This window comes from Helicoverpa zea, chromosome 9, assembly GCF_022581195.2.
Source record: "Helicoverpa zea isolate HzStark_Cry1AcR chromosome 9, ilHelZeax1.1, whole genome shotgun sequence".
Taxonomy (NCBI): Eukaryota; Metazoa; Arthropoda; class Insecta; order Lepidoptera; family Noctuidae; genus Helicoverpa; species Helicoverpa zea.
The window spans coordinates 4773948-4787479 of NC_061460.1; the positions used below are offsets into that span (position 1 = coordinate 4773948).

Below are 13532 nucleotides of genomic sequence, written 5' to 3' on the forward strand. Positions count from 1 at the left end.
TATTATTTTCTCAAACATAAGTGTTAGCTTCAAAACATTAAAGTACATCAATATCAGCACCATTAGTAATTATTGAAAAATTTTCATCTTTCGACAGCAACAAAATAAGCCAAGAAATGCCAATAGCACATTCGTCTGTTGCTGCGACAAACACGATTCCCGTCAACGTACTTGCATTCGATATTTCAATTTTCATTTCAGTGGCAGCGAAAGCTTCGTGTTTGACGTAAATATTACTTTATGGCGCGAAAATTCGACGCCAGCGGTGGGCCTAGACCGCCAAGGTGGTATACCACTGAATAAAAAAACAATGGTACGGTACGGTACAAAAAACGGTGAATACTTAATTCCCGTGCCCTGGGTGGTGGATGCCAAATGTTAGTTTTTAAGTTACATGTATGATTATGTATGAATGCCTTTTCCAATGAGCGGAAAAGTCCCAGTTACCTAATACATAGATATAATGCATATCGCTACTTCATTAACCCAACAGAATAGATATAAATCTATGCAATGACAAAGTTCTAAAAAATAAATAGCATTTTGTGTGGGTTTAATTGTTTGGTTAAAATTGTAATAATTGCGGTAACGAATGTGTTAATTATTAATTTAGTCTGCATACTCACATATTTTCTCATTTCAGCGCGTAAATTAAACATTAATTATGAATTTAATAAAGTGATGTAAATATATTTTCGGAAAATTAAAAGTAGGATCTGCATTAAACATGGGTTCTATTTTAAGCATTAATCATTTTAGCTGATTTTGAAGAGTGCAAAACTATACCTAGGGCCTACTTTAAGCGTTGTCAAATTCAGCGAAGGTAACATGAGATTCGTTGGATTTTTTACTACGGTTTAATAAGAACACTTATATGGGTTCCGTATAGGAAATGCGAGATTCGATTTTGCAGAGCAAACTATAGTATTTTTGTAGAATTCGCTATATTCATTTTTTTAAGGATTTATTTATACAAGGTGTTGATTTGCATTTGTGCCATACTTCAGGAGGAGGTCAAGGGTTGTTTCCAATTTTCGGAAATCTATTTAGATAGCTTCTAAATAATTTTAAGATCACCGTCTCTTTCATTTTTCGTCTCAAATCTTTTTATTTTTTATGTATTACATGTTTTTCTATTTGTCTTAAAATATTGCTCAGAAAACGCTAGATCACGTGACTGTGACGTCAACGTTCTCTGTTCATTCCTTTACATTTTAAAGCACATCTAACGAGAAAAAACGAACATACCAACTAATGGATTTCTTAATTTTAATAATGTATTTTTATAAAATAGCTACAAAAACTATAATATTTTATACATATAGATTATTTTTATACATTTGCACAAAAATAAAATACCTCAAATGTTTTGAGTTGTGTACGCGGAAAAATGAAATGGTGCAAAGAAACGTAAAGTTTGTGTTTATTTATATTGAGGTTATGTTTGTGTCCGCGTTCGAAAAGATTTGATGCTTTTTTAAAAAACTTAAATTAAATGAATGTCTACAAGGTTTGTGTTGTGCGAGACTGTGGAAATACGACCATTAGTGCTCTAAATAAACTGTTCATCCACGTACCGCTGAATAAAAATCTTGGTTATTGGCAAAGAATTGAGCGACCATAAAAGAGTCTACTCTTGGCAGATTGGAACTATCAGCTTTCATAAATCCTTTCTCCATAATTCTTTAGCAGTTGTATCACTTAAATGCAATTAACACACAGAACTTCACAGAAGCAAATAAACAAAACATTAATTCTGAGGTTATTTCGATATATCTGTCACTGTCAAATACTTGTCACTGTCAAATATAGAAAGGATGACGTCATCGGTCTCTTCTCGTCGTTTTTAATGGCGTGACGTCACAGGCTCAAAATTAAAATTGCATAAATTAATTAAAAAATATATGGTCATTTATAAATAATATAATATAGCTTATCGTGTTTCTAGTTTTGTGAACTTTCGGTGCATTTATTTAATTTTAACTTAATGAATACTAGGAAACAACCCTAATAGCTAATATGTACTGCTTTTTTGTCATTGTAATGTCGTAGTATTTCAGAATTAATCAAATTTTATGAATGAAAATTATGAATAATCGTTGCGTATGCTTTGTGTTTGCGTTTGTGTGAAGGCACAGCACGGTTTTAAGGCCAGTAACACACGCGCCAAGTTCAAATACGGCTAGATGACATTGACGGAATTCCGAAAAAGTAATTAAAAAAAAAATACGTACCAATTTATTTGTTGATTTGGGTCGAGAATCATTAGCATAATTACGTCCTTGACTATGGCACGGATGCAAATCAACAGCTTGTATTGAAAAGCGGAACAGATATTTAAATAGGTACATCCCTCAATTATTTATTGAAACACGTACTAATTTATGTTGTAACAAAGTTATACTCCACCAAAAACAACATTGCAGTACAACATGTTTTGCCGGAGGCTTTATGAGAGTAATACACCCACAAACTAATGTTTATTTTAATAGTAGTAGTTCAGTATTTTTTCAGTTTATCATTAAATCTCAAGAAAGCCACAAAATTAAAATGTAATTCTTCATTTACAAGCTGATTAAAAGCCGCCCACACACAGGTATATTATCCCCTAGGAAGTTTACAATTTAAGTAAGTGCCTAAGTAATGTTTTTTGATCAGCCATAAATGCACAACGTAACGCAGTGCCAACTACGTAGGAGGTGTTTCCGCTGCATGCAGACCATTAAAAGTTTTAATACAAATCCATTGAACGCCGTACTGAACTTACATGCGATCACTTCTTGGAATGGCATAGCTGTATTGTATGTGTAGGTACTTGTAAATATTTAATTATATATTTGTTATAAAAATAAACATTTTAATTATTGTTCCTTAAAGGCACATATCAGCCGTTTTCCCGCTTTTTTAACTCCTCCCGTGCGTTTTAACTTCTCGTCATGGTTTCTGTTGTGTCATCAGCAAAAATAGATCACACGAACACCATAAAATTGTCAATTGTCTTAGCGTAAAAGCAACAAAGAAACAAACTATTCGCTCGTTTCATATAAGTTAAGATTTAATTTATGAATCCGGCAATATATTCTAGAATATAATAGCAGTTAGTGTGAATCACCGGCTAAGATCATATTTATCGGGCGACAAACCAATTCAGCAATTGAGGAAGTCGCAATAAGCAATTTAGGATAGTTCGGTGCATAACCGACGTTTTAAACAAAATGATTTAATACTTGTGTAACTAGTATTAGTTGTTAAATAATAAATGTTGTAATCAAATAATTTAATTTTAATAGGTAGCTGTGGTGCTGGAAAGTTTGTTTGTCATCTTTTCTTTTTTGTAAAGAACTGTCCACTGGGAAGTGGTGAAAAAGGGCGCTTTTGGCTGTCTTTTTGTATTAACTGACGTGAAATAGTACCAGTTCAGTTAGACCACTTTAAAGAGACAATAGTTAACTACAATACAAACACTTAGGTAGGTATTCTATTTTATAGTTCCAAAAACTTTTCACTTGGTTTCGTTAAATTGCATTGGGAAGATTTAAGTTTTATGAAATGTTAAGTTCACTTTGCATTATCCCCTTACGCTTCAAAGTCGCAAAACTATTACATTTCCCATTTTACTCCACCGCTGTCCTATTTAATTGATTTGACCAGACACAACAAACTCAATGAGTTCATTGTTGATCATTTTTAATACTGTTTTAAGTAGTTAGCGGTACATGAAAACATTGTAGCAATTGCATTTAAAAAGCTGCCGACGTCATTCAAAGGTCCTTAATAGCTGCAAAACAATGTGAGTAGATATCTACTAATCCTTAACTTGACTGATTATTTCATTCTCTAACATGTTAAGAATTTTTTGCTTTCTTACTCCTCTTTTCGGTACGATTTTGACCATATGTGCCCTTATACTTCCTATTAGTCTAGTGGTCACCCGACAAGCTCGGGGTTCCCAGATCGGTGTAAAATCTATTTGTAGGTTTTTATAACTTTCACGCAGCAGCCCGGAGTCTGGAAGTTGGTATTCCACCCTTATATCTCAGAGGAAGTGCACCTGATCTCTTTCTCTGTGTCCTTTTATTCAGTCTAAGTCAAAAGCGATCTCCGTCAAATGTCTCATGAATGAAAATCTATGTCGTCCATTTGTCCGTGTGCATTCAGGCGAATCAAATTATGTGCTTGATTTCAGTATGACGGTATTGTCTCCATTAATAACTTTAGACCGATGCATGGACGTGCGTTCCATTGCTCTCGAGCAAATCATGAATTGGTACGATTTCTATGCGATTTATTTTGATTCTTCGTTCATTCTTCTTGTTTATGTTGGTAAGTTTATGTTTAAATTGCGAATGATAAATCAATTAAAGTAACAACCCGACGTGGTCCCTGCCATGAGACATCACCCGAGCTTTCTCAAGCCCGAATTCAAATTCTGCGCTAAAAATACACATCCTGCCAAATTAAATCAAAGTGGCATATCGTCCTCGTGCTTTATTGTTGAACAGCAGGATCCGCAGGATGTGGACAGATCAGCGATTATATGCATATTGGCACGAACGCATACGATATGAGTGGTGCACGAAAGCGGTCGGCGCGGCGAGCACGGAGTGCGGCGAGCGGCGAGCGCGCCCAGCGCCGCACTCGACTCGAGCCCTCGGAGCACGTCGCACGCACCGCGCTCGCTCCCGCAGCGAAACTTTACTCGTTCCACGCAGTGATCAGTGTGTTCCCAACGCGGCGTTTATGCACTTTGAAAACTGACAGTTTTGGTTTTGTGTTGTTTATGTTTGTTTTTGTGTCCACATTGGAGGTGATCGGTTTATTTGCAATACGGCCGTCTGTTTACGGTGAGTACGCGTTGTGTTTTAATTTATTTACGTAGGAGCCTCGCACAGCTGATTTATGCGACGAGAGGAGATCGCGCCATGAACGCAGATTACTGTACTAAGGTCGTATAGCCGGTGCCCGTTCACATTCTATTCATTATCTTAGCCATTACACTTAAAAGTTTTCTTCATCAATCCATCCTTGTGTATGGACATTCAGAATCGATTGATTCACCACCCGGCTAATTACTTAATTTATTACGCACGAATACCATGATACAAAGAGTTACGGTTTAACGCGGTTAGCTGATTAGGTCAATATCCGCATGCAAAGCTAATAATTACGGTTTTTACCCAGAAGTGCACTATTTGGGCAATAAGTACCTTCTATTGATCAATAAGCAATCACCTGTGAGTGCTTAATGAACAGGCCTTGTTAATTACAAAATGTATGAGTTATTAATGAAGTTAAGTAAATGGGACGTCATGTCACAAATGGTCTATACCAATATCATTACAAAAACAAACAAGTTTTCTAATAGCATAGTGAGTCCAATAAACCCGTGCGTTGAAGTCTTTTACAAGCAAATACAAGAAACAAAAAATCTGACGAAATCAAAATGAATCGCAATTTTCCTCAAGGAATATATCTTCTTTGTTTATTCAGTGTGTTAACTCTTATCATATGTTTTTACAAGCTTTTATTTAACTTGCAATGTATGTATGTATGTATGTATGTATGTATGTAACTATGTGTGTTCGGGTGGAATTTTACAAGTCAATTTTAAGGCACTTGCCCTCAACCGATTGAGCTGCAATTTTGCATACATGTTTAGTTTGGATGACAATGCATGTTAAGCTATGTGACGTCATCCTAAACCCAACATGGCTAAATATACAAGATGGCGGACTAGTTATTTTTAAAGTACCTATACAATATGGGTATCAAATGAAAGGGATTGACTAGTAGAACACATTGCACTTTACGAAATAAAAATCCAAGATGGCCGCCGCTACAAAATGGTGAATAACCTTTTTTTTTCAATCCCATCCATATGGGTATCCAATGACAGGCAAGTAAAATAAAGTGCACTTTACCAAATCAAAACTAAAAAGTATAAAATAAATTGAGGTAAAAAAATCTTTAAAAACAAGCTTTTATTTAAATGCGCTAAAAATAAAAAAATAATCTTTTACTGTAACTTTACTGATTTATGTTTTAAAAGCTTGTCGCGATTTTACTAAGAAAGTAAACACGAGTACTTAAATGTCGCGACAAGCTTTTAAAACATAAATCAGTAAAGTTACAGTAAAAGATTATTTTTTTATTTTTAGCGCATTTAAATAAAAGCTTGTTTTTAAAGATTTTTTTACCTCAATTTTCTTTTAGTCAAGTCCACCTCGATGATCTAAAGGAAGAAGCAAAGAAATTATTTCTTTGTTTTATATCATTACAACAAAGAATTTCCCAACCACATTTTATATGTAACCTACATATTGTAGCCAGGATTTACAATCCGTAACTTTCTCTTAATATAATCCTTTGTGAAATTTACAATATTAGATTTAAACCAGTTTTCGGAATTAACAGTACCTAGTCCCATTCAATTATGTAAGTAATAGTGATATTATAAGGCTAAATAAATCCATAAACATTTTGAAAAAATTGTTAGATATTCCGTTCTTAAGACCAAAATACTTCATTGGCAATAATCAAAATTATAATTCAAAGCAACACACATATTATGTTAACATGCATAACTGTTGACAATCAGAAAAATGTTGTAATACTCTTATAACCAGGTCCAGTTAACAATTTATTTATTATTGTCCGCAATATGATAAGACTTATCATTTATTGTTTACAAACATTGGCCCTACGATTCTTACAAACATGTGCTCCACTACATTGTTGCCTTGATAAATTATAAAGTATGTAATTCCTCTACTTGACTACGGCCCACGTTCACTGACAAAATAAACGTCACTTTTTTTCTAAAAACAAATGTTCACTATGAATTTTCACGTTCTATTTTCAAAATCTGAACGTTTGTCGACCGTTGTTGTCAATTTCTACAGAAAAGCTATTATCCCTTGAAAACTGTCTATGGAACATATTACGCAATTTTACTGTAAGTAGTTGTTTTAGAAAAAAAAACATTTATGTTGTCGCTGTATTCAGGCCAAAGTATTGCATTAACTTGTTTATTTTGCAAGTACTAGCACATCACATGTAACATTCTCGATTCGCTTCGAACAAGCTCCATCGTTCCTTCCTTTTGATCCAAGTATAGTCACTATAAACTGCAGCACGGTATTTCTGATTCCGCTTTGCACGATGATTTAACTCACACATACCACAGAGGACTTCCTCTTTAACTAGGTTGTAAAACATTGTCTTACGAACCTAGTTTATTTTACAAATCTTTAGAATTCCCCACATATCACGGACAGTACTTCACAACACAACGTTAGCATTCCCTATCAATCTTCATATATACTCGTTCCATCCTTACACTTCATCTACTCAAAGGAATTACATCTCCATTTCGCGTATAAATCTTAATTACCGCGTTAGAACGAATACCAACATACTTGGTGTCGTGGTGACCTGTTTCTGCGGTGTCGGGTAAACACCTAATCATGTTGTTCTGACATGCAGTCCACAGTTTGTCACGGCTTAGCTCCTGTTATCATACTGGACAATATTTTGTGTGACAGACTACATTTTGTAATATCTTTACTAATATTATAAAGCTGAAGAGTTTGTTTGCTTGAACGCGCTAATCTGAGGAACTACTGGTCTGATTTAGAAAATTATTTCAGTGTTAGATAGCCCATTTATCGAGGGAGGCTAAAGGCTACTTTTTATCCGGGTTCGTGAAGAAGTTCCCACAGGATGCGGGTGAAACCGCTGTCAAAGCCAGTCGTTAAAATAACTGGGAGGAAAGAGGAACTGAAGTTGCCACGTTCTGATTTAATCCTTTATTAATTGTTAATTATGATCTGAACAATGATATTGCTGTGTCAATGTTTGTATTCAAAATGATGAGTCGAATTTTGTCTTGTATTATTGAATCTGCTTCATTATTGCTACAATTGAAACGATGATCCCTTCAGAAGAAAGCTATACCTTCAGCGTATTAAGTTATATTACCTTCAAACGAAATGTCTCTAATTTGAATTGAGTCTCATTGGATTATGTTACTTAGCAGGTAATATAGTAGAATTGACTAGAACTGTAATTATATAAAAGTAGAAATGCAAATTCCAACAGGCCCCCTATTAAAGGTTCAAAGAAAGACCTTATAAATTGATTAGCAAGCTGGTAATTTACAGCAAGTCTTGGTGGGCGACTAATCACAACTTTTGCATTCCATAAATTCGTAATCCTCCCTCACGGTGAGGCCATTGGTCACACTATCACCGTTCGTCGTTTGTTTAATCAGTTTCTGCTTTTTGCATTGTTGAAGATTTCTCGTAAATCTTGGAATGAAACAAATGAATCTTGTGGTAAAACGATTCTTCAATTTCGATCGAAAGATTTAGTGGCAGAATAGTTATTAGAAAATGTGAAATTAGGATTTTTTCTGTCATCAACATAATTTGGATCTTTGAAAGCAGAATGAGGCAGATCCTCTTACTATGTAGACTATGTAGATTTTATATTGATTCCGGATAATTTGAAACTTTTGTTCAGAACTGTATCTATTATGATTCGTGGAAACTTGAGATCATCCGTCCAATATAGTGGACTAGTGCATGTATTTATGCACCTATATGTGATGTTTAGTACGATTCTCAGCGGACACAATGGCGTCTACCGAGGCCCGTAATGTAAACTCACGTGCGTGCCGCCGGCGCATAATCGCAGATTAGGTTACAGTAACTTACCAGATAAATGAGAATACGGACATTGTTCGCGGACAATTCCGGTTAACGTTTACACTTTGAAAATAATGAGAAATCTACAGAAATACCTGTGGAACTTATATCGAATCGAGAACCTTGTAACCTTATAGATTTCTGACACGAACCCGAATATAAGACATTTAAATAAAACTACTTTTACGGATTTTATCGTGGTTAATCCCAACGTTTTGGATCCTTTACGCATCCATAGTTACCTTGTTACCAACTTAAAAGGTATTTGAAACCAACAAACAAATAGACCAAGCTAAATTCTGTCGATGATGAAATGAAAACCTGAAAGGTCAATACAAACTCCTTAGCTTTAATAAAAAAGAAACCCAATTTTGTATTACGTGAAATATCAAACAGGTTACGATGATACCTACATTATAACAAAAGCAGCCTCGCAAAAAAGTGAGATTATATCTAAATTTCTACCAGTTACTATCATTAACGTTAAATTCACCGTCGGCTTGGACACGCGTTGTTGCTTATGAGTCAGCGATTTAAGCAAGTATTCTAAATAACTTAATTCAGTTATATTCAGTCAAGTAATTAAGTCATTTATTATTATATATAGTAGAAAAATATTAATAATCGAACTTATGATGAGAAAAGCCACATTATGTTTAAAAACTAAATCGATATAGCATTTTTTTTAATTTCTCTGCTCGTTCTCTGTTTCGTGTTCTGTACTTCTTTACGAACTTCCACGTCAGTGCAAGCATGTGCATCAACTCGTGTTTAATTATCCTCCCACCTCCCAATAACGTTTGGAAACGAGTCGTAAACTGATATAGCATCAAAGCCGCGTAAAAGACATCGCACGCTACGATTGCCCCGATTCACATGAAAACATACTTCCTTTAATTAATTCGCTCGCTAATAGTATCGAATAGCAATAAACACGTTCGCCTGTATCAAAGCTTTTAACATTATATTCAATAGATTTGCATACTATATGGACAGCTGTGAGATGTGGGTGCCTGTGAGCCTCACCTATGTGTATGTTTAATTTATCAGTGTAACTAAGACCGCGTACAAGTTAATTGTTTTTGTGCATATTGTCGTTGATGTGAACGCGCGCACGGAGCGACATTTTCCCGCGGCTGAGCAGGTCGGCTCCCGCGCTCACTCCCACGCCACCAGTCTTCCGTCTTCACCTCATGGACATACAATAGCTACATTACTGCTTATTTTTTCTCCAGCTTTGTTGTTTACATTAATCGTTAACGTGCATCAGGCATTCCTGGAAGAGAAACTTGTCTTTTTCTGATGTTTTGTAGAAGCGAGATGGCTTCCGCGTATACATTTTTTGCTATTAACTCCTATACGATACCGATACCAGTCCTTTGGGAACGGCGTCGACCTGTTCCAAATCAAATGTGGAACACTAAGATAGAGTTACAACCGCTTACAAGATGCACTTTCGTGCTAATGGCTTACGAAGATATCATGGTATAAGTAGTGTTCATAAGTGTCGACTTCGTTTGTCTCATGCGGCGTTTTTTATATTCTGTTAGAGAATCCCAAACTGTTTTCACTGGGAACTGTGCCATCTGGGTGCACTAAAGGTGACAACCGGCCGACTTGGACTTATTTATTGCCCTTTTAAAACACGCAGTATACTCGGCTGGGTTTTTGCGCACATGTTCCCTCAGTTTACTTGGCAGATAGTTGCGGATGTGGCAGAGTGTTTATCATTGGACAACGACATCAGCTCGGCTCAGTGTGATTTTAATTGCCGACGAATTATTGCTTCGTTCTAAGACTTGGAGTCGATGGTGCTTTACCGTGAAGACAGGGTTTCGACCTTACACGAACAAAGATTACCGTTGGTTACTGTCATTTTTTACTTTATTTAATTCCGCGAAGTGGTGTAACGGTGTCGCCTCCATTTGTTTTGGTTCGGCGCAGCGCGACGTGCGCCCGAGTCCCGAGTGGTCGCATTACCTTGCATAAACCATGTCTTATATCATCACTCGTCACTTAAGCAAGCATGTAGTCACTCTTGTTGTTTCAATTGCGACATCCAATGCATACAATTTCAAATATTCATTACCACGTTCCACGAATACGGATCAGTATTGTTATCTTAATTTGCTCTTGATAGTGAAATAATTCCCACTTAGTAACATTATGTTCAAAGTGGAACAATTTATTTTTAATTACTAAGCAAAGAATGCAACATCGTGGGAAAAGATTAGTGTGACGCGTGAGGAATGGACCAACGCAAGTGAAATTTGACCTGTCCACAACACGTGCGTGCCTATATACTTGTAGTGTAGGCATAAATAAATAATTCCCGTATAAAATATGAACATGCACAAACTCATGCCTATTTCGCATGTTATAAATATAATCAATTTTCCTATTGTGTGTCGCTGTACTCACACAGACACAATGTGCTTTAGTGTGTGTAGTCTAAACTCGTACTCCCATGATTTACTTAGTTTTCATTCATCGTAATGTATTTGTGTCGTCTCTGAGCCAATTACTTTACCAAATCCACTTTATCTCGTATAACTTTGAATAGTTCTGATACATATTTAGACGTAAGTATGTGACCTCACTATACGAGACAACAGAAGTTTTCCTCTCTCAACAGGGTAATGATTGAGGCAGCTATTGACGTAAAATTGATAACCGAAAAATATATTGATGAAATAGTTAATTCATTAAAAACAAGTTGTTGTTATATTTTAGATCTAAACAACGTAAAATCCGTATTTATTTAAGTAGGACGAGATAAAATTATAACATCCCGAACAAAGAATAAATTGCACACGACTAAGAAAGTCTGACATCTCATTAACATTTGCTGAGGTTATCTAAACTATTAGAATTACATTTCATTTGAAAGAAAGACTGTTTTCAAGTTACACAGAAGTCCGCAGAATCCAAGTTTTCCTTTATAAATCAAACCCACTAATCATTATCTATCGCATTAATTATGATGTATGAATCATAAGAACCGACCACCCACCCATAGAGCAGATGTTTATTATTTAATTGCTGTTATGACATAGTACGTAGCTACTTAACGAATAATCGCTTGATATTTTGGGAAGTCAAAGCTTTTAATAACTGCGCGTCGTATGCATATGCAAATTTGCGAAACAGGCGTTGTACGGCTTAGTCATATCACGGAGAAGTGTCGGCGTCTAATATTGACAGTGTTCCGCACTAGGTACAATTCGAGTGCACATAGGAGCCGCGCCGGCCACTCGCCGCAGGACGAGGCGAGGCGGGCGCGGGCAATGAAAGTGACAACTGTGTGTACGAAAGAGACTCGCTAGATTTATTTACACTTGTTCGAAATAGACGCGATCACTTCTAAAACTGGTGTCCACTTTACGTCTGTGGCCCCGTCCGCTTCGCTATTTATATCGCTCCAGGCGGAGATCTGCCTCCTTCTATGGCAAACTAGAATGTGCTCAGCGCAACACGCCAATTAACCGCGTGTTTTGTCCATTGAGACATTTTTATTCCATTTCTTTACTTCGAATTAATTGCTGGTCACCGTTTCGTACTTTTTTCTGAAGTCTTAAGTACATGACGTACAATTCGTTTTACGTGAGGTCATCGAACCTTTTAATGTTCCGTGGGTGCGTAAACAATGCCACAAAATTTAAGGGTTTCAGTGTATGTGTGGTGATAGTTTACACATTTACAAAACCAATTCTTGTTCCGTTACTTTTTATGTGCATGGCCAAATGAAAGGGCCAGATCTGAGCAGTCAGCCCACATGACACTAATAGAAAGAGGAAATCGAATTTCGCGCGTGTGTGACCCGCCATATAACCGAACCCGATAAAGTGGGATGCTCAAGTCAGGTCAGACTCGAAACAATAACCCTGTAAATGGAGCAGCTAGTAATGATTCAGTGATTGAGTCGCGCCAGCGAGTGAGAGCGCCCAATTGAGTGTGTACCTAATACAATCGGATATGGCACTCAATATGATGGAAGGGGCGAACCGAACGAAAAATATTCTCGATATCGAAATGCAACAAATGTGACTGACGGTTAAGTTCTATTACGTGTTACATTCGTAAAGGGAACTTGTTGATATAACTATATGTAAAGAATGTTGATTATAGTATTTCTCCAACTGCTGCTCGATAAAAGTAAAAACGAATGAGCGAGGTTCAATTATCAAAACTACCGAGAGAGAAATGGAATATCCCAAGTAGTGAGATAATTTCGATTTCCTTTTATAGAAAGTAAGAATGTTTCGATAGGTGGTATAGCGGTGATGTTAACAAGTTGCTGATGCTGCTTCACCCGGGAACCTGTTCGCCACTTCGGCGAGGCTGCGATTAGTGGCGCGCCTGACTTATTGCAGAGGCCTACATGCGCACCATAGGTCGCAGTTCCGTATCTGTCACGACACTTTCTAGAAACATGACCTTAAAGTAAGGTAATAAACGCAACTAAATACCCATTCCGAATGAAACTTTAAAATTATTTGTCATGCAACGCATAACTTAACCACAATAAAAGAAATAACATGCACCGAGCTCAGGTTGATTAAAGGTTAAGGTAAAATAATGAATTATCGCAAATGTTTAACCCGCTTGCTTTTAAATGCTTTTGTTTGAAGTGGCAACCCAGTTAATCGGTTTAGCCGCACGTGTCTTCAAGAGTTTGTTGGTTTCCGATAACGATAAACGAACATCAGTACACACGATAAGTTTGTTATGGAATAAAAACAGGAGTAACAAGAACGTCTCTCGGCTCGCGAACTCTTGACACCTTGACAATGGCGTAACCAGAGCTGCTTGTTGTTCAGCTAA

General features: G+C 36.4%; 1 protein-coding gene across 1 annotated transcript in view; it reads left to right on the forward strand.

Moving 5' to 3' along the window:
• The first annotated feature begins 4642 nt into the window (after nucleotides 1-4642).
• LOC124633083 overlaps nucleotides 4643-13532 on the forward strand; it is a 37531-nt gene continuing 28641 nt past the window's right edge. Inside the window, exon 1 of the mRNA XM_047168177.1 lies at nucleotides 4643-4844. Coding sequence (XP_047024133.1) covers nucleotides 4781-4844 — 64 coding nt within the window. The 5' untranslated portion in view covers nucleotides 4643-4780. The remainder of the gene's footprint in view (nucleotides 4845-13532) is intronic.